At 40.2% G+C, this 25,092-nt stretch overlaps 1 protein-coding gene across 5 annotated transcripts in view; it reads left to right on the top strand.

Moving 5' to 3' along the window:
- ptprt (protein tyrosine phosphatase receptor type T) overlaps positions 1–25,092 on the top strand; it is a 331,722-nt gene that overhangs the window by 76,748 nt on the left and 229,882 nt on the right. For all 5 annotated transcript variants that reach the window (XM_085407122.1, XM_085407121.1, XM_085407120.1 and 2 more), the window contains exons 3-7: positions 7,343–7,503; positions 8,745–8,855; positions 10,481–10,562; positions 11,923–12,038; positions 12,795–12,969. In XM_085407122.1, the coding sequence (XP_085263248.1) occupies positions 7,343–7,503; positions 8,745–8,855; positions 10,481–10,562; positions 11,923–12,038; positions 12,795–12,969 (645 nt within the window). The remainder of the gene's footprint in view (positions 1–7,342; positions 7,504–8,744; positions 8,856–10,480; positions 10,563–11,922; positions 12,039–12,794; positions 12,970–25,092) is intronic.

The following is a 25,092-nucleotide window of genomic DNA, read 5'->3' as shown; positions in this document are numbered from 1 at the left end:
AGCAGCCAGAGGAGCAGGGACATGCAGCTGATTGACCCGGAACTTATACAGGATTCATTCCCGCCACAATAAAGGGACTGGCGGAAGTGGGGTCAGAAGTTACCGTGGTTACACTCTCCCCCCCTAATCTCATGGACGTCCTCGTACATGGACTAGGCTGGCAGCGAATGACTGGTTGGCTGAGGTGTGAAGGCATCGTCTCCTCTTCTTCATCGTCCTGAAGAGCGAAGGAGAAGACAGAACTTAACCCATGCAGGAAGGTCTGAATGCTCTTTAACAGAGGCTTACCAGGCTTGATGTATTGCAGCCGATCAGGAGGATTCCTGGTGCGGGTTGAATGCCTCAAGGGTGGTTCTGCCTCAGGACTGAGAGGCTCTGATTCAGTAGGTGAGTGTTGTGACAAGTTACTTCTGGATGCTTCCGAATCAGAAGACAGACTTTCTTCATCGTGAGAAGTTTCGACAAGATCAACTGGCTCAAAGCCAGCTTCCACGGTTCCGCTAGCAATAACTTGTTCCTCTTCAGCAGGTACAGGTTCCTCTGAGAGGATAGCATTCTCTTCCTCTGTAGCCAATACTACAGGGACATCGGGCTGGTTGATAAGTGGCACAGGTTGCGGAGTATTGGGTAAGTCGATGGTTGTTGTGAAGGTGACAGGTTCAGCAGAGAAGGGAACAGGTAGGTATGAGATTAGTTCCTCTTCGTCATTGTTATCAGCATCATCAGCACGTACAGGAGACACGGGTAAGACAGGCATTTTCCTCTTCTGCTTAGTAAGCATTTCCTTTTCAGGTGGTAAATACCCACAGGGCAGTAGGAGGTCTCGATGTAAAGTTCTCAGGGGCTTGTCTTGGCCTTCGGGTCGAACTGTATACACAGGAAGAGTGCCGGCTTTCTTCACTACAATGTACACAGATGACTCCCATTTATCTGCAAGCTTGTGTTTGCCTCTTAGCCGCACGTTCCTCACAAGAACTCTGTCTCCAACATTCAGCTGTGATGCAGTGACATTTTTATCAAATCTGTTTTTGTTACGTTTCATCACCTTTTCTGAGTTTTCGATGGCCAGCTTGTAACTTTCTTCTAGGTGGGACTTTAGTTTGTCCACATATTGTGTGTGGGATGTTGATCCTTCTTTGGCAAGGGGTAGTCCAAAGGCCAAGTCCACCGGTAAGCGAGGTTGGCGGCCAAACATAAGCTCATATGGTGAAAAACCTGTAACATCGTTTCTTGTGCAATTGTATGCATGCACCAGGGGTTTTACAAAATCTTTCCAATGGGATTTCTGTTGAGCTGTGAGTGTTCCTAGCATATCCAGTAATGTTCGGTTAAACCGTTCAACAGGATTGCCTCTTGGATGGTATGGAGTGGTTCTTATTTTGTGGATCCCAGCCATTTCACAAAGCTCTCGGATGATTCTGGATTCAAAGTCAGGGCCTTGGTCACTGTGCAAACGTTCTGGGATACCATAATGCACAAGAAAGTTGTCCCATAAACATTTGGCAACAGTCCTGGCTTTCTGGTTTGGTGTTGGCACAGCAATGGCATATTTTGTGAAATGGTCAGTTATGACAAGTATGTCTTTGACTCCACGATCTGGTTCCACAGAGAGAAAATCCATGCACACCAGTTCCATGGGATGAGAGGTTTTGATATTGACCAGAGGTGCGGCTCGTTCAGATGGGGATTTGCGTCTCACGCATCTTTCGCACTGTCTTATTTAATTGACCACATCACTTGTCATCTTAGGCCAATAAAACCGGGAACGGACCAAGTCCAGCGTTCTGTCAATTCCCATGTGACCCATTTGATCATGTAGGTGGTTAAGTACAACTGGTCGATATTCCTCAGGTAGCACTAGCTGGTATGCGAAGTCACTTCCCACTTGTCTCTTCCTGACGAGAAGGGTGTTATGGAGCTCCAGTTTATTTACTTCTCGCAGTAATAGAGGTATATCGGGAAGTTCTTCCCTCAGGAATGGCGGTGGTGACTCGCCTCGTTCAACCTGAGCTATGACATGCCGGATGACAGGGTCAAGGCGTTGTTTGGCTGCAAGGTCAGCTGTTGAGATTTGGGGGAGTACCATGGAGGTGAACTGGATGTCGTCCGTGAAACTGTCAGGCAGACTGTTGACATTGACAGACATGGATAACACCAGAGCAAGATCAGGATCCGTGCTTGAACCGTACATCAGATGACGGTCACAAACTGCTTTGATGATATGCTGGTCAATAGAGACATAATCTGGTTCATTGAGATGTTGCCATGCAAATCTCCAGATTCGCTCACGTTCTTTCTGTGACAGAGGATCATCAGACAGTTCACCATGAGGTCGGCGAGACAAACCATCAGCATCCGAGTTCTGCTTTCCTGCTCTGTAGATTAATTTGAAGGTGAAAGTGGACAAAGCTGAAAGCCATCTGTAACCGGTAGCGTCAAGTTTTGCTGATGATAAGAGGTATGTTAATGGGTTGCTGTCTGTCACAACTGTAAACTGAGCACCATAAAGGTAGTCATGGAATTTTTCAGTCACCGCCCACTTCAAAGCAAGAAACTCCAATTTGTGGGCGGGATACTTTGACTCACTCCGGGAAAGACCTCTGCTGGCATATGCTACAGCTCTGTTTTTTCCATCCTGCTCTTGATACAGCACCGCACCAAGACCTGTGGCACTGGCATCAGTGTGGAGTGTGTATGGTTTCTGGGGATCAGCAAATGCCAGAACTGGGGCAGAAGTGAGTTTGTCAATAATGGACTCAAAAGCTTGTTGACACATTTGCGTCCATCGTCCTCCAAATGGCTCTTTGGGGTTGAGGTAATTCTCTGGCTTTACAGTTCGTCTCAGTTTCCTCTGAGAAGGTGGGTAACCAGCAGTGAGTTCATGTAACGGCTTGACAATGGCCGAATATCCCTGGACAAAACGTCTGTAGTACCCAGCAAAACCAAGGAAAGATCTTAATTCCTTCAAGTTTTTTGGCACTGGCCAAGACGTGAGTGTGGAAATCTTGTCCAGATCAGTTTCAACACCAGCCTGGGACACTACATGGCCCAGATACTTCACCGATGTCTGGAAGAACATGCATTTCTCAAGTGAAAGCTTCAAGCCAAAATCTTTGAGTCTGGTGAGAACTTTCATCAGGCGAGCTTCATGTTCCTCAAGAGTTGGTGCAAAGACAATGAGATCGTCAATGAAAACCAAGACTTCTTTTAGATTTAATTCTCCCATGCATTTTTCCATCAGCCGTTGGAAAGTGCTTGGTGCGTTGGTAATCCCTTGTGGCATCCGATTAAATTCCCAAAATCCTACTGGGCAGACAAAGGCAGTCTTTGCCTTATCCTTCTCCTCCATCTCGATTTGGTAGTAACCCGACTTGAGGTCTAGCACCGTGAACCACTTTGATCCTGCAAGTGCGGAGAAGGTGTCTTCCAGTTTAGGCAGAGCATAAGCATCTTTGATTGTTTGCAGATTGAGTTTGCGGTAGTCAATACAAAGACGTATACTGCCGTTCTTTTTGCGTGCAACCACAATTGGAGAGGCAAATGGTGAGTCAGATTCTCTGATAACGCCAGAGTCAAGAAGTTCTTGCAGGTGCTTCCTGACAGCATCAAGATCTTGAGGGTGAATTGGTCGTGGTCTTTGCTTGAAAGGAGTTGGATCGGACAATTTGATTTGGTGTTTAACTTTGTTGGTCCTGCCGAAATCCAGATCGTGTTTGGCAAATACTTCAGGAATAGTGTTGAGTTTTTGAACAATGCGTTCTTTCCAGTCTGGAGTTAAGGGGGAATCTCCAAAGTTGTATGGTGGTTGAGATGGAGGTAACGACTCTATAGACTGGTCTGAATACTGGGTGGGTTGCTCTTTGGAAATGACCTCTTGGAAGGCGCTGATTTCTGCAATAATAGCTCGAGCTGGAATGTGGATTTCATGGTCGGACTCATTACTCACTACAACAGGCAGAGAATATGGCCGACGTTTAGGTAAGTCCACAAGGCAGGTTTTTACTAGGAGTCCACCAGGCAGAGAACTGGAGGTGGGGTGTTCCAGAATAACTGCTTTCTCACCTTGGAATAGCCTTGTGACCAGGCATCCCTCAAGGACAGTGGTTTGGCCGGCAGTAATCGTATGCGGTTGGTCTGACTTTAAGATTACAGGAGCATACTGGTCATTTGAATTCTGGATGTGGCGACACGCACGTGTGTTTGTTTGGGAAGCAGCCAGCGGGTAATGGAGCCAGCGCATAATGGAGGAAATGAGTGTGCCGACTAGAAAAATCAACCGAGCGTGACCGAAGAGAAAACAGATGACGGTTCCAATGCCGGAGAGATTGTCGAACGGAAGAGCCATAGAAGTTCCGTAGTGTGAAGGTGTTTCGGCTATTTCAAGTCTGACAAAAAACAGAGTAGCACGCACTGTAAATTGTGCCGAAAGCAAGTCTGGAAATACAATAAACTGGTGCATGCGTCACACTGCGCCACGTTATTGTTTCGGTGAAATGAATTTCTACAATACTGTTACTGTTAATTCTACTCTCTGCAGTGTTTAAATGCTTACATATACACACAGTTACTGTCCGTCCACACATACGACTCGGTTCTGCTTCTATGCCGCAGCTTTGTTTACTTTTTCCCACCGAGGCTTCTAGACTTCTGATTGGCCAACATTTCTGCACGGTTAGGAATCTAGCTCCACCTGCTGCTTTGGCATGTTCATAGCAGCGTTTTCTTTCATTTCTCCCTTTATGTATGGACGGGATTATTTTTTTAAAACGAAAACGGAAAATCTCCGTTTTCAAAAATACCCGTGTACGTGTGGACGTAGCCTCAGTCTCTGACTGGAAGCGCTAATTCGTCATTCGGCTTTTGTCAGACTAAAGTAACTGTTAAAACTGTTTGAAAAGCTCAGCTATACTACAAGGAGAGATTGAGAATTTCCTTTTAGTTCTCAGTTTATTTGATATTGACAAAAGTTAGTCAGTTTTGTCTGTTCTTCTGTAAAACAAACTAAGATTTATTTTTAGAATTAATATTTTGTTTCTAAGTGGAATTGACAATTTAGTCTGTTTCGTTTGTTCTATTTTGAAACTTAAACGCTTTAGCGGCTGCCTTTTGTGTAGTTTGCAATATTTGCCTTTATTTATCTGAAAAAGTCTCATGTTCCTTAAGTACATCTACCCTGTTGAACTTATTATGGGAAATAAATATTTAAATAAAAACAAGCTGCTGATTATTTCACATTTTACTTGTGAGCAACGGCACATTTAAATCTTACAAATATAGTTATTTGGCTTATATCGTGATAGATATCGTTATCGCCTGAAATGAAAAAAACATATCGTGATATGAAAAAATCTCATATCGCCCAGCTCTACTTTGCAGCTTCTTCAATCTGGGAAGCACTGCTGTGCCAGTACTGACTTTCAGTTTGTCCAGACACCATCACATTTGCCTCTTTCCTTCACATTACTGTTTCTTTTCTTCCTTTTTAGATAAAACATAGATATCATCTTCATATCTTGAGTCTGCATGAGTTTTCTTTTCCCCCACATTTGGGATGCGAATGTATGTGACCGGTCTTTAGCAGCATACATAAAAATGATTAGGTGAAGCGACAACGTCAACTCTGGCCACTATAGTAAAGATGGAGGGGCAACATATTAATTTCCTCAAACTACTTTAAATTCATTGAAGAGAAGGCATCAACTTGTTGGAATACGTAATTAAACACTAATTGATGCATATTTATGAGTACAATATTGTTTTTTTTTCTTCTAAATAACCTAAAGAAATGACTCACTGTATTTTTAAGCTCCCATATTTCTTCGTACTTTGATTCAGAACATTTTCATACATGCACAAGAACTCACGTTAGAAATGCACAGTCACATCTGCTTGATTCAGTATCTCTTCTTTCCCTTTTCTTGCCAGTATCCTAGTCACTTCAAACTCTCAGTCCACCTGATGGCAGTCAGCCAAATGGAGGAGGCCAACCCATAAAAGCTCCATCCTGCTCCATAAAGCATTGACTAAAACACACTTAAACAACGAGCCAACAGAGAAAATGTGTTTTACGTCTTAGTTCAGAACCCCAGGGTGTGGATACATTAAGACATTGATATACAGTTCTGGTGAATTAAAGACCCTGAGGTTTTTGTTTTTTTTTGCTTTATCAAGCATCTGGCGAATGTCACACAAAGCTAGTCAACTGTGTCCCAGCGTTTTAGTATTTAGAAATTAATTGTGTGTTCAACAGAAATTAGCCTACAAAGTCATGTTGCAGCATGTTTCTGTCATTGCTACATTTACAGGATAAATCCATCAAGAAGATGTTTATTTGTGCAGCAAAAGTAATAGTGGTACGACAACTGGGTTGACCTTTTTTATGTGCTTAAACAAAAACAAAACAAGTCTAAATGAATAACCAAGTAATTCTCAGGGTTACAGCTGGTTTACTTTGTGGATATTTGTGCTGCAGCCTAAATGCAGTGGTACACATAACAAGATGTTAATGACACCTTGAAAATTATTTGAATGGTATGGAGCAAAGCAACCAAAAGAACCAGTTATCAGAAGTGGCAGATTAAGTCTGAATTCCGCATACCCTGGAAAATGTCTTTCACACAGTATTGACTTAGGGCTGTTCGATATAACGATATATATCGGATGACGATATAAAAATGTCTATCGTTTCTTTTTACGCTATCGTTTGTTTCGTGGTGTCGCAAAATAAACTGTTTACGGCAATATTTTTTCATCGTTTTGATGGTCACTGTAGTGGCTATATTAATTTCTTAACGTTCTCTCTTTCTCTTTCTCATATATTTTATATAACCACACTATGGAGGGACAAGCGCCTGTTTTTATGCGTTGTGGTTAGCAACAACGACGGTAACAGCATTGGGTGTCCGCTTGTTTATGTTCCACATAAACCTTTCACAATAAAGCTCAAGATCCTGTTGAGACTTTTCAAACTAAACTGAATCACGTGAAAGAGCAGATTATTTACGGATGAGAATTAAATGGCCTTTACAACTTATGTCTAAAAATGTATAGTTTCATGCATCGGTTAAAAAACTCGACTCCAGCTACAGTACATGACGCGCAGCTGGAAACACTTCCCGCAAGACGAGCTGCCCGAGATTCACAGAATTTACAGAAAATGTTACATTTTTGTGATTTATATCGTTATCGGGACGATAGAATTCTTATATCGGGATATGAGATTTTGGTCATATCGCACAGTCCTAATATTGACCAACTTTGTTAGGTTCAATGAAAGACTCATTATTGATAATGGAACAACAGCTATTTCATTAGTGTCATTTTTGTATTTTTGTTTCTGTAGGTTCGTTCATGGTGGTGAACGCTTCAGGCCGGGCATCAGGTCAGAAGGCTCACTTGTACATGCCCACCCTGAAGGAGAATGACACCCACTGCATCGACTTTCTTTACTCTCTATCCAGCCGGGATGGAGCCAGCCCAGGCACACTCAATGTCTATGTCAAGGTGTGTGTTCAGTGTGTGTGTGAATGACAGGGCGGGAGCGGGTAGATTGACATATGAAGGGCTTGATGAAACTTGAACATGTACACAAACAAACACACCTCTGTTCTCTGTTAGGAGGGATGAAGTTAGCCCTCCGGCACTAAATATCTATCTGTGTGTGTGTGTGTGTGTGTGTGTGTGTGTGTGTGTGTGTGTGTGTGTGTGTGTGTGTGTGTGTGTGTGTGTGTGTGGCTGTGTCTGTCTGTTGTCTGTGTGTGTGTCTGAGAGAGAGAAAGTAAGAGAGAGAAAGGGAGAAAGAGAATAAGTGATAGGTAGGTAAACAGAAAGTCATCATCTATTCCCTTTTAGCAGGGATCAAGTTAGCTGTAGTATAGGCTGCTAGATAGCAGAGCTCTTGATTTTTATGTAGTTTGTGGACTTTTAGAAAGAAGGTATTATTTTCAGCTTGCTTCTATTAATGGACTCAAAAGCTGATTACGAATACCAACCATTAAAGTAAGCTAACAGTAAACATTAGGAGTAGCTGCCATGGGATAGAACAGTAGTAGGTATGGACTTGCAAGAATGAATTTTTTATGTTAAAGTACGAATGCACTCATGGGCACCTGAGTAGAATTAAGAAGAAGCTATGGATGGTGAATGGAGATATGAAAAGACAGAGTAAAGAGGGAAACTGGAGAAATATAAAGCTGTGTGGAAGGCATACAAAGAAAAGAAATGGCATGAAGACACTGATGAAGGTATGGAAACGAGTAAGGAAGGTGAAATGCTACAGCTTTATTATACAGAAGCATGGTGAAAAACCCATCAAAAAAATTTGAGGATTTGGCTTTGAAAACAGTTCATGAGTGAAACGACTTTATGAGTAATGTGTCTAAATGTGAAATAAAAATGGAACATCATTGTCAATAATGGTAGATACAGCTGATAAAGTTAGTAATCCTGGAAATTATGTGTTTTCCTTTATACAGCTCTACATATTCAGCTGTCTCCATACTATGACGTCTATAACTTCTATAGTTCTATGACTGCAGACGTTTGTGCAATTGATTCAGACACGGCTTAAAATGCAAAACTATTCACAGTAAAATGTAATATGTCAGGTTATAATGGGAAACAGCATGTTACTGTTGGATTCAGTAGTTTTCTTACTGCAGTTTGTTAGTTTTACCCTTTTCTTCGTTTTATCCACTAACTCTGCTTTAATTAAACCGTGCCTCTTTTTCTCTCCCTGCCTGCAGGTGAATGGAGGTGCTCAGGGTAACCCAGTGTGGAATGCCTCTGATACTGTCACTGAAGGTTGGGTGAAAGCTGAATTGGCTATTTCTACATTCTGGCCCAACTCCTATCAGGTACTACAAATGCACACAAGTCCTCTGGACATACTCTCACAGACATTGTTTAGGTACTGTACTGCTTAGATGCACATAAATAACAACAAATATGTCATCATCCAAAAACACGTGGCTCTAACTGTAGGTTGAGCACAAAAGGTACATTTCATGACAGTCATTCTTTAATGACTTTCTCTGTTGTGTACGTGTGTGTGTGTGTGTATTGGTCGGTTTAAGGTACAGAGACATACCCTGCTGTGTTATTTTATGAGGCTCCACAAAAGCAACTCTGTTGTACCTAATGACTGAGCTGTGCTCAGTAAATGCAGGCACCCCTGTGTCTCACACAGATACAAGGCACAATGGTAATCAAAGTGAATTAAATGTCAGTGTGTCTCTGTGCATGTTTCCTTCCCTAATAAAGAGTCACCACCTGGGGGGGAAATAGCACTCAGTACAGTACAGAGTACTGGAGGCCACTGAGGGCAGAAACAAGTTTTAAAGACAATTTAGTTCCTCTTTTGAATTGTTTAACTGTTCTAGATCAATAATTTGTTTGTTATTGGAATATCATATCAACATAGAGTGCTAGATATTTGAATATTCAGATATTCCCCAGTGGGAATGCATCGAAAAATAAAAAAAAAATTCTGACAAAATCTCACTAGAAAAATATTAGAGACACAAAACTGTAAATAGTGAACAACATGTATGCTTATCAGGGTCAAATCAGCACCAGACTTTGTTTATATAGCGAAACAAATATGTGCAATCAATCAAAGTTGGGAATAGAAATCCCAATTTCACACAGTGACATGCTATTACACAAATCAAAATAATGTTGTAAATGCTTATAATTTCAAATTAAATTCAGTTTACCAACACTGTAAACAACATTGTCAAACTGTTGCTAATACAGCAAAGCTTTAGCAGTGACTGTGACTTTTAGAAACTTGATATGTATGCCAAAAGGGATTTATTTTTGAAGTAACAGAGGAGAGTAAAGACTTCCCAGAAGTCTTAAGTATTCAGAGTGAGTCGCAGCTGATACTGCTGAGAATCCTGACAAGTACAGCACAGAGGTGTGTGTGTGTGTGTAGCGTGCGTAGTGTGTATGAGTCTATATATGTGTGGGTCAGGAGTGCATGGCCCCTTGACAGCCCTGCTGACACCCTGTTCTCATCCTGAGAGTTTGCATAAACTCTGTTGGAAAATATAAGGGACTGTCCTGTTGGGAGAGTAAAATGAGAAAGACACAAAAGAGCAATTAAAAATAGGAAGGAAAAATAGAGGAAAATGCGAAAATATAGAGAAAATATGGGATGGTGGAAAAGTCTGAAAAGTACAACATAGATAAAGCGTGGAAGAAAACAGGAGGAAAAGTAGAGGAGGTTTAAATGAAGAAGAGAGGAAGAAGGCAGAGAGGCAGCATATGTGCTTGGCATAAGGATGGAGACAGAAGGGATGAAGTGAAAAGAGGAATAGTTGCTGACTTTTAGTGGAAAACTCCCCTGGGGTTCCCATATGAGCTTCATAGGGATGTCAAGATGTTCCAGTTTGTGAAAGAAAGTTCTTATTTTTGAATTTCATTATAATGCTTGCATTTCTTTCATTCTTTCTTCCTTTCTTCTGTCTGGTCTAAGGTAATATTTGAAGCCGTTTCAGTCCAAGGCCACCCAGGTTTCATCGCCATTGATGACATACGAGTTCTGGCTCACCCATGCCGTAAGTGGGAGAGATTGTGAATGTGTTGTGATGGTTGACCCTGCACAACTGTAGCCCTGCTGAGCATCATCTGTTTTATAGATGTCGCACACTTACACACACAAAAACACAGCATAAAGGACAGATTGTGAGGGTCGCAGACAGATTGTAGAGAGCAAGGAAGAAGGTCCAGACCCAGGGTCTTCATCACTCAAATGTGACAAAAACACTTTGCTTCACAAAACTCTGGACTGCTTATTGCCACAGTCTGAGGTCTACTTACTGCGCCCTGCCTTCTCAGTATTCTGCAACTCCTGACATTCTCCTTCTGCTCCTATTAACTGTTTATGTTGTTTCAGGAATCAAAGTTTTACACTCAGTTTTACGTCTATTTTATAGATAGGAATCAAATCATACTTAGTCATCATATTAGAGCAGTATAGCTAAATTAATTGATAAATGATATTGCATTCATTTTGAAAGGATTATAAATGAAAATGAAAAGTATTTTATTTTTAATCACTCCACTAGTATTATCTTTGTATTTTATCTATGTTCGGTCTGTCCACCGTGGTTCTCTTGCTGATCCTCTCCTCAGCCCTTCTTTCTATCTGCCTTGTATCTTTCCTTTGAACAGCCGACGCAAAACAATCAGTTCACCTTTGCAAGCCACTAATCGTATTATTCAAAAAGAGAGCAAACATATTTACAGTGTAAGGAAAAACTAAAATCCAATTTAATTTTAAAAAGACTGAGGAAAAAGATGACTATAAAAATAATGAAAGATTTTCAAAAAAAGCAAATCTAAGTTTTTGCCCATGTCATTTGCAACAAGCTGACCATTAATGTCAGGACAAATTATCATTGTTGAGTGATCGATGCATACTCTGTTAGTCTTATCTATGTCTGCAGACAGTCAAAATGAAATTAACCAGTCGCAGGCTGGTCTCAATGGCAGACCAAAGTCACCCAGCTGTCTGTCTCACTGACAGACCTTTGCATCTGTCTCATGGCCACAGAATTTCTCTGCCGTAGTCCAGACAATGTTAAGCTCTCCTAGAACTGAATTAGTATCGTTCATGGTTTCCCTGAAAGTGCTGTTTCTTGTTGCTAGCATGAATCTAGTGTGAACTCTTAAACTGTAACAGTAACACTTTGAGCAGCAAGCAATTTATTTTTTATTAGCATGTTAATTTTGGGTAATTGGGATATTGTTTATCATTTAAATAATTTATTTGTTTTTGCAGACTATATATGCATTTGATGACTTCAACAACATTGAATTCAACGTGTATTAAAAAAAAGACCAAGAAGAATGGATTTATATTTATCCTGACTTTTACACATCTATATCATCAGCACATTGCTGTCTGTGTTGCAGGTAAAGCCCCACACTTTCTACGCCTGCAGAATGTGGAGGTAAATGTGGGTCAGAATGCTACTTTTCAGTGTACTGCTGGAGGGAAGTGGTCTCAGCATGATAAACTCTGGCTGCAGGTGAGTATGTTCACGTTAGTAAAACTGTGCATAAATGGATATATATACATATATGTTTGTTAAAAGGAGGGACAGAATACCACAAACCAAACCATATTTACCCAATTTACCCAACTTGGGGACACAAATATGAATATATAAAAAAAGTGTACTAACAGTATTACTAATGTCAACAACACTGCACATTTATAGACATCAGTACCTACAGTACGTACTGCTGTTTACACCTGGAACTTCTTCCTAGACTTTAATTTTAATGGACATATAGGATAAACGGATATATATTTTTCAATAAACTAAAAGAAACTAAAAGAAAATTTAAACCATTGAAAGGCCAACATAACAGATAAAGTTATTATTCATATATTATTCTTAATTTTATTTTATAGTATTGTTTGGCGAACATCCCAAGTATTACCAGCTCTATTTCAGAATTGATTAAAACTCCTTGTTCTGCTTTGCACCAGTGATTCCATCCTTGCACGTGTGATTTGTTTATGCGCCTGAGTGTATATGCTGTGTGCAGCCATGCCTATGTACTCATTCTGCTTTACATCCATGTGCATTGGCAAGCTTACATGTTTTCACTAAATGAGTATGTACTGCTGAGAATGCTCCAAAGGAGATCAGTGACCCTCCTCACCCAGGGGGTCTATATCTGAGAGTATGATACCACAATCATACGCAAAGCAAAAAAAATGACAGTAAACACTTGGAGTCTTTGTTGAAAACTCTCTGGTCTTTTCCACCATGCAGCAATGGAATGGTAAAGACACAGCCCTGATGGTGACCAGGGTGGTGAACCACAGACGTTTTTCTGCGACCGTTAGCGTTGGCGACACATCTCAGCGCAGCACAAGCCGCTACCGGTGTGTCATCCGATCAGACGGTGGATCTGGGGTGTCCAACTACGCTGACCTCATTGTTAAAGGTACGTTCATCTGTTTAACTTCTTTAAACTACAAAAACAAGATGATTTATCTTTCATTTAAAACCAGAGCATCGGAAAGGAATTTTGATGGATATAAGTAGAGCATTGTTCAACAAATCAGATCAGAAAGGATGCAGTAAAGTGGGACAGTTTCTTTAGAAAGTGAGAAACAAGCCTGGGTTGTGGTTGTGTAGTTGCGTGTGCATTTGGCTGTTGCTCATTAGGGATGTGAGAATGCTGAGGATAGAATACTGAATAGATTTGAGAATAGTGCCTAGAACTCACAATGAGCCCTCATTCACTCAGTTTCTGCCCGTCTTTGTCCATCTTTTAGTTCATTTTCTTCCCAGTATGTTGATTCTTATTCCCTCCCTTTCCCACAATCTTCAAAACTCATACTGCTATTTTGTTTAGTTATTTTAAATATATATGAAAAAAAAGATTTTTTTTATCCTCTGAATGTTCATAGTCACCTAATTAAAAGATGATTTTGTAATAGTTTATAATAGTTTCTTCTTGATTAGGTCAAAGGAAGAGTACAGCAGTACTTCAGCAGGACTGCAGATAAAAGTTGGATAGAAAACCTTTTGGGTCATCTGTTATCATATACAACTCACAGAACTACTCAAGATATCCACATCCCAAAAAGTTGATTCTGTTCACCTGAACGTAGCGTTTTCAGTGGGATGTGTACATCCACTGGGTGATGTGTCCACTGGCCTGTAGGTGTAAATAGACTGCGGAGTCGTGGCCTGACGAGTTAGCTCTTCTGTGTTGTGCCATCCACTTAAGCAGAGGTTGTTTGATGACAAAACGTTTCTCCCACTGAAAACGCTATGTTCAGATGAACAGAATCAACTTTTGGGGATTTCCTTACCTGGATGATTAAGCAGGCATCAAGACAGAGATATCGAAATATTTCAAACCTATAAGAAATGTGTGATATGCACACAGGTGTGATGTAATGGGGTAGCTAAACATGCAATGTAAAATAGAGACAATTTAAACACTAGCATATCAACCATATAAAAGAAATGCAAGAACATGCAGAGAATACATCATGCTGCCAAACATAAAAAAACCTAATTGTCTCAGATAAGCTGAAACTATGCTTATAAAGCAAAAATAGAAGGTAATCATTAATCTGACTAATGCTAAAGAAAGTAGCAATGATTTGCTTACAAAACTGATTCTTTTTTCTGTCTCCTGCCTGCTTCTTCTTTTCTTCTTCAGTGTTTTGCTTTCATCTCTTCTCACCTCCTGTTTCCTCTGCCCCCGTAGTGTACTGTTCTGTGCTGTTCGACAAATCCTCTCACTGAGGACATTCAAATACTCTAATGCAATCTATCAACTCTGTGACAGGGTAAAAATATGAAGGAAAATCTGCCATTTAGCAAGTTATTCCCTCTCCCATGATTCTTGTGAACAACAGGAAATATGGTCCTGTCCTGCTGAGAAGGATATTGATGTACTGAGTAGGCTGGATAATATTGTTGTAAGGACTTTGATAGAATTATAGCATTGCAGCTATCTGTTGTTGTCAGACATAATTACATTCTTTTACCTCTCCCCATCTCCTTCTGTTGCACTGTGTTTTTAATTCTTTTTTTATAACGATCTTTGTCTCCACCTCCAACTTGTGGACTTCATGAAGTTCTGAATAAATAGGAAATAATCATTCATTTTTTTCAATGTTGACCTGATCGACGTAGCGCCTGCTAAAGGGCTTTCTGTCTCTCATGAAGTCTATAAAAGGGTTCAGTTAGTTATTGCTCAACATAGTGAATACTTGTATTTTAGCACTGATACTTAATTATATGTGAAGCAACACGGAAAAAGATGCGAACACCAAGCAATGTATGCTAATATGTTAGCCTATTAGCACTCTACAATTCTCTTAAGCTAGCTTTCTTGCAGCATGGCACACAACAAAAGTAACAGGTATTTTTTCCTGGCATTTATCCTTTAAGAAATAAAGTATAAGACCCCAAGCTCACAACTTTTATTCTCTTTTTAAGTGTCCTTGACCATGACACTGAAGCCCTATGTGTTCAGTCACTGTAGAGCTGAGTTTATGCTTGATCGCTTGACATTCTCCGGGGCTGCCTTTTGACAGCATCTTGTGTTGCATCCTGACCAAAGTTTATAACCAGGGAAAAGGGGTCCAAACACAAAGGAATGGTTTTCTGCAGTTATAGTGTAACATACCCTTCAGTCCATGGGTTCCACTATTTATCATATATAAATAGTATATATCTTGTGTTTATTTAAGAATAGAGTGCTCCCAGTGAAGCTTAAAGTAGATGTCTAGGATGCATTTCCCACAAACACACCTCTCTGCCCTAAAATATTTAGTGTGAAATATATATATTTTTTTATATGTATTAAATATATAATCGTGCGGCGCAAGGGGGATTGAACTGTGTTTGTTTTTAATGGAATTTGAATTGCATCACTGAAATCCGTTTCAGTGCAGAGGCGCTCCGGCCTAAATTATGTTCTCAATGCATATTTGGTTTGAATTATGCTGTTAACCTTATTTGGTGTGAAGGATGTTTTAATCTGAAGGGAGGCTGGAATGTGTAGCCTGTGTGTGTGTGTGAGTGTGCTGTTTTGATTAGATGATAGTCCAGGGACTGAAATTGTCATTACCATCTGTTAGCAGAACGCACAGACTGTACTCCTGAGAACATCCAAATGTGTGCGTATGCGTGCGTGTGTATTGCTTACCTTACTGAATGTGTCTGTGTGCATGCGTGTGTTTCTGTGTCTTACTCCTGTGTGTATGTGTTTGTGTTTGTAGCTCAGGTGCTGTCAGCCATGCATTGTGCCAGGGGAATAGCCCATGCCAACACAGTGAACGAGCGAGAACGGAAAAATTAAACACACGCACATGCATGAACACACCTTCCCGAAGCCCTGTGTGCACAGTGTGTGCTGCTAAATGTGTGTAAATGTGGCATTGTCCTTGATTCACACGTTAGTGTACTTGTGAGTTTTCTAATCTATTCATTCATGTGCTGTAGAAACATCCTGTGTGGCTTAATTTCTCTCTGGGCGTGTGTATCATCATGCCTTTTCATTTGTGTTTTCACATGTAAGGTATCGTAAGGTTTTCAAATTAATTTGTGCAGGTATGTGTGTGTTTGTGTCTTCTTCCAGGCTTTCTAAGTGAAATCAGGGTTAATTAGTGTGTTGTTCAGCCAGGTGTGACAACAGGAATCTGGAGAGACTCTTCTAATCTGACAGCACCCTGTGTGACTGTATGTCTGTCTCCCATACATGCTCATGCATGAATATTCATTTTGTGACACAATAATGCTGACCAGCTGAGCAGATGATTTCTTCCTTGTTGACTAAATTAGAAAAGACAGCTGAAATGAAATGTTCTGAATCAGCCGAGCTACTGCCTGGTGGAGGTAAATTTCTTTATTACTCAGTACAGTTAAACTCATTACAGCTAAACCTATTCCAGGATAAAATGACTGAACTGAGCAAAAATTGGCATGTGTAGCAACTTTCAAGTAACTCTTTTTGCGGTGTTTTGTTTGCAAAAAAATCGGACAATACTGGGGAAGATTTGGGTTCTATAATACTGCCAGAGCCAAAGAAAGACATTTTACCCACTGGTCTTCAGATTTTAACATTCATCTGAAGAACGTGGAGCAAAAGCAGACGGAAGTCAGGCTTTTTAAGTATAATGCACAGCTTTACACCTCTTCTGTCATCTTTCCATCATTCAGTGTCCATATTATTGTTTCACCTTACTTCTTTCTTATTCATGCCTCTGCCTGACTTCACACCTCTCTTGAAGTTAATATACGGCAAGGAAAACATGCAGTGACAGCCGTTAGTTGTCAACAGCACCTCCTCCTCCTCCACCTCCTCGCCTCTTTAAAAGCATTACATCTTTGCATTAAAGATAACCTAGTGTGGTTGTTCTTTTGTGTCATGTATATGTGGTTATAATGGTGCTTGCTCATATTAACACTAAAAATAAGTATATGTAAGTGGAAATGGTGATAAAGTCACTAACATACTCCTCTAGAAGACAAAGGGGACTAGATGGGATTGGAAGAATAACTGGAAACTGTAAATGTAAAATGAATGCACTGTCTCCAATACACTAAGAAAAAATCCAGTTGCAGTTAAAAAAGCATGTCAACAAAATGACTGAAAGCATGCAACGCTTCCACACAAGCCAGGCACAAAGTTTCCCAAACAGACACTCACGGCTATAGAAAGTTTAGCAAAACACATACACACATCTACACCCACACACACACGCACACAGATGTTTTTCAATGCTCCTGTGCGTTTCTCATTTGTATTGCTCTTGTAGAACAGATGCAGTCAAAGCCCCAGGGCAACAAGGTCTCAATCATACCCCCGGCTGTACTTGTGTTTGGGTGTGTGTGTGTGTGTGTTAAAGAGTGAGCAAGCCTACATGCTGACATGTCTCAGGGAGTATGAATTTAGGCTGTATTTGAGTTGTGAATGTGGTGTATTGTGCATGGGCATGGGCATCAGTGTGTATGTGTGTACTGTTCTGTCTGTCATAGATAAGACTCAGTGGGGCGTAGCAGAGATCCAGGAGAGCCACTGACAGCCAGTGCCCTGTGGACACCATGCAGAGTGTGTGTAATGGTTATGTGTGCGAGTTCCCCAGGAATATGGCCACATTTTTCTAAGTCTCCCTCGGTGGTCATAAAGCTGATTGTAGTCCAAGAATTAGACCTAGCAGTGCCACTGCAATGTGTAAGGGTCTCTGAGTGTGTATGTGTGTGTCTGCATACTGTATATGTGTGTTTGTCCATAGAGCTTTCAGTCGCCCAAAGCACATTCCCAGCATCTTCTGTGTGTCTGTTCCTTGATAAGGAAATCAATAGGAGAGTGGACAGCTCAGCTGTATGTGTCAGATCTCTAGAAACTCACTGACGCTCTGAACCCCCACTGGGTGTGAACACAACACAACCTTCAATTTATAAAAATAACTGTTGGAAACTATGTTAGACTTCCAAGTGAGGAGTTTTATTCCAAAATGAGATGTCAAACATTTAAAAGGCAGACAAATGCGATGTCAAACATTCACACGAAAATCAATTTCCAAGTTTTCCAAGCAGTTGTTTGCAATAATATTTGCACAAATGATGCCATCTTCTTAAAGCCTTAACTTATCTACATGCACAGTTCATTCTGTAAACAAACCTGACATTCATTTTAGATGGTTTATGCCCTCAAGATATTAGGGAGGCTTTCATAGTTTGACATAGAACACAAGTGTCAGAACAACCAGCTGTAAATACTTATCAAAACAGCATTTCTGTGAAAAATACAACAAGGTAATGCGAATGTCATGACTGTGTTTTTCCACTGATAGTTTGTGAAAATGTGCATTAAATGTACATCAACATGAAATAAAAACACATCAAGAAAGTGAAAGATATTATTAGTTTTTTGCCCAGATAAATAAAATGATGAAAAACTAAATAGAAATAAAACCCAATCACTGTGATTTATGAAGGTCTTATTATTTAGTCAAATTACCTTTAAGCAAGCATGGGAGGAAGTGTATCCAGTAATTCTGGAAAAGGGAAATCAAAATGTAATAGTTATCTCACCAGCTGTCATGGTAATGTGGCCAAATTTGTTTGTTTTTTTAAAGTCATTACCTGCAAAACCTTTACTCGTGTAATTTGATCTTTTTTTGGCATAAAAACTGATAGATTACTCGAACTTGGATTGCAGAAGAGCTGCACTGCACTGCTGCAGCTCAAGAAAATAAAAAATGGATAACAAATAAATAAAATGTTTATTAGTTTATCATACTTTCATAAGTTTTGTAAAGATGAGCTCCCCGAGGAGAGAGGAAGTGTAAAAAAAGTGTGCAAAGTTGTTTGTTTGGCTACATCGGGGAGTATGTAGGTTTCTGTGTGTGTGTGCATGGAATAAGAAGGGAAGCTTAAGCCAGTGTACACTCCGCCTGCCTCTTTAACCAGGTTCTTAGGGCTTGCCTTAGGGTGTGTGTGTCTTTAAGTGTGTGTGTGTCTGTGTGTCTGTGCATGCGTTGTGTTGTGTTGTGTACACTGAGCAGTTTGTCATGTAATTGGTATTCCATGTCCATTTCTCTTTCATGTGCATCTCCTTCTCTCCTTGTGTGTGTGTGTGTGTGTGTGTGTGTGTGTGTGTGTGTGTGTGTGTGTGTGTGTGTGTGTGTGTGTGTGTGTGTGTGTGTGTGTGTGTTAGTACAAGAGAGTGGACACTTCACACAGAATTTCTGAAGAGAAATATAAGTAATGCATGAACAGGTACGGTGAATAACGGACGAGAAGGACTGCGGGTGAGAAAAGGAACGAATTGGACAGAGAGAGGAAGTAAGAAGAGGGTCAGCAAGGAGTGAGGGAAGCAGGCAGGAGAGGATGCAGTAAAGGTGAAAAGTTGAAATCAGAAACAGGACAGCACAGATGAATGAGTAAAAGAAAAATGTGTTTACAGCAGAGTTCAAAAGAACAAGGGAGAGGACCACAGAAAATGAGGTGAAAAGGGGGGAAAGTAAGAAGAAAGTTTGGGCGAATCAAAAGCAAGAAGATTTAATTTATCACTGCAATGATAACTGGGAAAAAAAACAGAAACGGTAAAAAAACAGAAGTGAGAAGCAAGGAGTAGGGAAGTCAAGCAGGTAGAAGTTGACTGTCATCTTTATGGACACTTTGACGGGACGTAATGTGGCGCAATCCCACAAATTCTAGTGAAAAAAGATTCAGGAGGCTGTGTCTGCACTCATGGTCATAATTACTATGAAAAAATAACACATACCACTGAATTGTTTCCCCGGTGACAGCATTATGTGAAACCTTGTCAGATACACTCCATACAAGACGAAGACCCATCATAGTCTGTCAGACCAACCGCTGTGGTCTGAGAGGTACTGATAACACAATCTATCCTTATTTATTCCATTTCCATAGTTTAATATTTTTCTGCAAAAAGTTTCAACAGTATAAAGACAGCGTATGCAAATGTCGAAAATGCGCAATTATTACTTCTGTTGAAATTTAAGAAAGGCATAAAAACATTTGCATAGGGCATGTTCCTCTGTGTGTTTCATAATGCTCCAATGTTTGCAGTGGGTGAAAACAGACGTTTATACAGGTCTGCAAGACGGGGTTTGGCATTTTCTTGCTGAAATAGACTTCTGGATGGCACCGTGTCACTCCTAAACCCGTATATACCAGCAGCATCAATGTGGTTATCACCAGTATGTCATCCATGGCACTAACACTAACTTTTGCATCAGTCAGTCTCAAGTGAGCTTGAGCATATAAAGGCTGGCAACCTTTCTGGATCTTGTTTATAAATGTTTTATTGTTTGCACGATAGAGCTTTTAACCTCGCCATCTTATGTTCTAAGAGACTAATCCCTCTCTGGGACTTCTGCAGTTGGGAGCATCAATTTCAAAATTTGCTTATATTCTTAGAAAAACAGCCACATTTGATACATTTGTAAGACTGAGTGCAGGATTTTACATTGAAATGAATGTTCAAAACAACTAATCTAACATGTTTACATAGTATTGGTAATGGCAACATTAAACTACCTTAAAGATGGAAACACTGTTCTGTTCCCCGAACACCCCCAAGCTTTCCTCCTGGACCTGCTGCGCATTACATGACTACAACTTAATTTGATATGCATGTTATGATGTAAAATTGCTTTTCTCTATTTGATTTTATTACCATATTTGTACCAGGTAATGTCTTGGTATTTGGTTAAATAATTCCAAATAAGTTTGCCAATACTAAGTCCTGTTTACTATAATTTCACAGTAGTTTTACACTGCACTGCTATGACAGTCATTGCTGACTACTTTAGCTACAGGAGCTGCTATCTGCAGAGGAAAAACAGCTTTTATCAAAAGTAAGTGAAAGCGAGTGGGGCTGTGCCAGGCAGTGGAAACAATGCTAAAACCAGGAGATACTGAGGACAATGGGAGGACAAGTCAGTGGACCGAGTTTACACCAAGTTGATGAGTGAGTCAGAAATTTTCCCTTCAGGTAGAATACATTCACAATAGTGAAAACCCATATTAAATTTGAAGCACACAGGCTGGGCCATCAGAATACAGACATGTATTCTAAATATATAAAATCTTTGTCTCTTAAATGTTGTCCAACCTAAATGAGCAGAAAGGAAACATCATAGTTATGAATTAGATGCTTTTAGGTATGCCTCGGTCTAACAGGTTTGTTTATCTTGCTTGTTCAAAGATTTAAGACAGCACCATTTAAAAATGTGACATCCTTATGAACTTTCTTCTTTTTGGATTGCTGCCTTTTATAACAATGAATTATCTGATATCTTAGTTCACATGACAGGAGCAACAAACAGAGTCCCTTGATATTTCAGCTGCATAGTCTGATAACTGTCATCAGTAAACCCCTGCCTGTTGATCTTTAAATGATAAGGAAAATGAATTGGTGTCTTTGCAGTGTTCTTCAGCTCGCTTAAATTAGAGGTTAGAAGTGACACCAGCTCTTGTGAAATATCTCTGCAATTTGCATAATTACAGTGCTGTTTCAAAGAAAAAAAAGTGTTGGTTGACAAAATTACATCACTTTAAAGAGTGGTGCTCAGTGTTCTAGAAACACTGAACGATGAACCTGGAAATCAGAGATAGAGAAGTTTGAAATACTAAAAAACTATCCAATATAAATTTGTTCCACTCAAAAAGCTGCCATGTGGCAGTTATCATTAACACTTGGCAAATTCTGTTGATCTTATCATATCTGAATTATGCTATTCTGTGCGCATGTGAGTGTGTACGTGTGTCTTATCTTTGCTATGTGAGATGAACTGAGATGAAGTTCAAGGAGCTGCGAAATGGACCTGCAGTGTATTACTGATAAGACAACAATTTACAAGGAGATTAAGCAAAAAGTGAAAAAAAATCACTAATATGGGGAAAGAGAGAAAAGAAAATTGTCTTTTCAAACTTTCACATTGTTCAAAACATATCCTTTAACAACATATTCAGATTTTTGTAAATAAAAGACAACTCCAGCTTATTTAATAGCTACTTGATAAAGTTCATTTTTGGGGATTTTATTCTGCATGGATTATTAAAAGGAAAGAAAACCCATATAAACGGGCCAGATAGAGGGAGAGGAAGCAGTTCATGGACAAAAGAAAAGAAAAGTCTATTATCATCTTGACTGTCATTACTCCTTCTTGCTCCACTGTTGAAATGGGAGAAAAACAGATTTTGGCAGAGTGACTGTCATTTTTGGTCATTTCAACAGATTTTTCCATCTTTTCCGCCACTGGGGTGATATATTTTCTCTCCTCTGGTGGGCTGAAGCCTAATATCACTCAGTCTTTCACCCACTGTACACACACACACGTTTGCAATCTTATAATCTTTCACTTTCCAAGAACATGGCTGAGCAACATATATATACAGTGGGGCAAAAAAGTATTTAGTCAGCCACCGATTGTGCAAGTTCCCCCACTTAAAATGATGACAGAGGTCAGTAATTTGCACCAGAGGTACACTTCAACTGTGAGAGACAGAATGTGAAAAAAAAAAATCCATGAATCCACATGGTAGGATTTGTAAAGAATTTATTCGTAAATCAGGGTGGAAAATAAGTATTTGGTCAATAACAAAAATACAACTCAATACTTTGTAACATAACCTTTGTTGGCAATAACAGAGGTCAAACGTTTACTATAGGTCTTTACCAGGTTTGCACACACAGTAGCTGGTATTTTGGCCCATTCCTCCATGCAGATCTTCTCGAGAGCAGTGATGTTTTGGGGCTGTCGCCGAGCAACACGGACTTTCAACTCCCGCCACAGATTTTCTATGGGGTTGAGGTCTAGAGACTGGCTAGGCCACTCCAGGACTTTCAAATGCTTCTTACGGAGCCACTCCTTTGTTGCCCGGGCGGTGTGTTTTGGATCATTGTCATGTTGGAAGACCCAGCCTCGTTTCATCTTCAAAGTTCTCACTGATGGAAGGAGGTTTTGGCTCAAAATCTCACGATACATGGCCCCATTCATTCTGTCCTTAACACGGATCAGTCGTCCTGTCCCCTTGGCAGAAAAACAGCCCCATAGCATGATGTTTCCACCCCCATGCTTCACAGTAGGTATGGTGTTCTTGGGATGCAACTCAGTATTCTTCTTCCTCCAAACACGACGAGTTGAGTTTATACCAAAAAGTTCTACTTTGGTTTCATCTGACCACATGACATTCTCCCAATCCTCTGCTGTATCATCCATGTGCTCTCTGGCAAACTTCAGACGGGCCTGGACATGCACTGGCTTCAGCAGCGGAACACGTCTGGCACTGCAGGATTTGATTCCCTGCCGTTGTAGTGTGTTACTGATGGTGACCTTTGTTACTTTGGTCCCAGCTCTCTGCAGGTCATTCACCAGGTCCCCCCGTGTGGTCCTGGGATCTTTGCTCACCGTTCTCATGATCATTTTGACCCCACGGGATGAGATCTTGCGTGGAGCCCCAGATCGAGGGAGATTATCAGTGGTCTTGTATGTCTTCCATTTTCTGATGATTGCTCCCACAGTTGATTTTTTCACACCAAGCTGCTTGCCTATTGTAGATTCACTCTTCCCAGTCTGGTGCAGGTCTACAATACTTTTCCTGGTGTCCTTCGAAAGCTCTTTGGTCTTGGCCATGGCGGAGTTTGGAGTCTGACTGTTTGAGGCTGTGGACAGGTGTCTTTTATACAGATGATGAGTTCAAACAGGTGCCATTCATACAGGTAACGAGTGGGGGACAGTGAAGCTTCTTACAGAAGACGTTACAGGTCTGTGAGAGCCAGAGATTTTCCTTGTTTGAGGTGACCAAATACTTATTTTCCACCCTAATTTACGAATAAATTCTTTACAAATCCTACCATGTGAATTCATGGATTTTTTTTTCACATTCTGTCTCTCACAGTTGAAGTGTATCTCTGGTGCAAATTACTGACCTCTGTCATCATTTTAAGTGGGGGAACTTGCACAATCGGTGGCTGACTAAATACTTTGTTGCCCCACTGTATATATATATATATATACGTACGTGTTGAAATGGGAGGGCAGAAAGTGAGCACTTATGTCATTGTCATGCAGGTGCATATGCTGTTTCATGACTGTGGTGCATGCAAATGGAAACTTAATGTGTCTTTTTTTCCTACCTAGCTAAAAGGGTCAAGACCACTATAGACATGAAAAATGTCTACAGTTTTCTCCTTTTATGAAATGTTCACCTAAAGTTTCTCAAAGATTTTATTTTATTTTTTTGCTACCAGCGGGTGTGTCAAAAATTCATCTACTGAAAAATTCAATTTTGAGATTATTTTTCTAAATATCCATTAGTTAAAAGACTAGTAGGGCTAGTATATATGTGTAATCTTTTAATCTCTCTCTTAAAATTAGAAAATAGAAACTATGTAGGCTTTTGATTTTCTGAATACCAATTGGACATTTTGAGAAAGTCTAGTATAAATGACCTTGAGGTCTTAATAATGGAGAGAATCTATTATAGACAGAAAAATCTCTACAATGCAAACACACACACAGAAACAGCCAATGCTTTTTGGTGTGCACACTAATAAAAACTACAATAAGTAAAGCAGACTTAGCACACGCAAGGACATTTTTTTTTCCACTGTACAAAGAACATTACTTAAGGTCTTTTGTTTTTAGCTTATTTGTCTTGACACAGACACATCATGAGCCTTCTTTAAACACCATGCTGGGATTATAATACAGTGTAGTAAAAAGTAGATCCATATACTTTGTTCCCGCAGGGTGTAGTAACATGAGGCACGATGAGTCTTCAGACAACAAGACTCCAGAATACAAAAGATAAAACCTTTTGGGGCTGCGACTGCTGCAAAAACATAGACATAAATACTTACACAGTGGTCTTTATGGGCCCAGAGTTACGCGCTGTTTGCCCGCTGTATCCCAATTTCTGTTTGTTTTTACTACAGTAGGTATGTGGCTTCTGCAGAGGCATAACAGAGCTCTGCAGGAAGAGCTCAGTGGAAACGGCCTATTCTCTCCTCTTGTTTATATTCATATCTAACTTTCAGTAGATGAAAAGCATTTTT

The sequence above is a fragment of the Rhamphochromis longiceps genome, linkage group LG5, assembly GCF_057381845.1.
Source record: "Rhamphochromis longiceps isolate RC_006_pf linkage group LG5, R_longiceps_female_GT1.1, whole genome shotgun sequence".
Lineage (NCBI taxonomy): Eukaryota > Metazoa > Chordata > Actinopteri > Cichliformes > Cichlidae > Rhamphochromis > Rhamphochromis longiceps.
The sequence above is the reverse complement of the archived record's forward strand: the minus strand, read 5'-3'. Positions and strand labels throughout refer to the sequence as shown.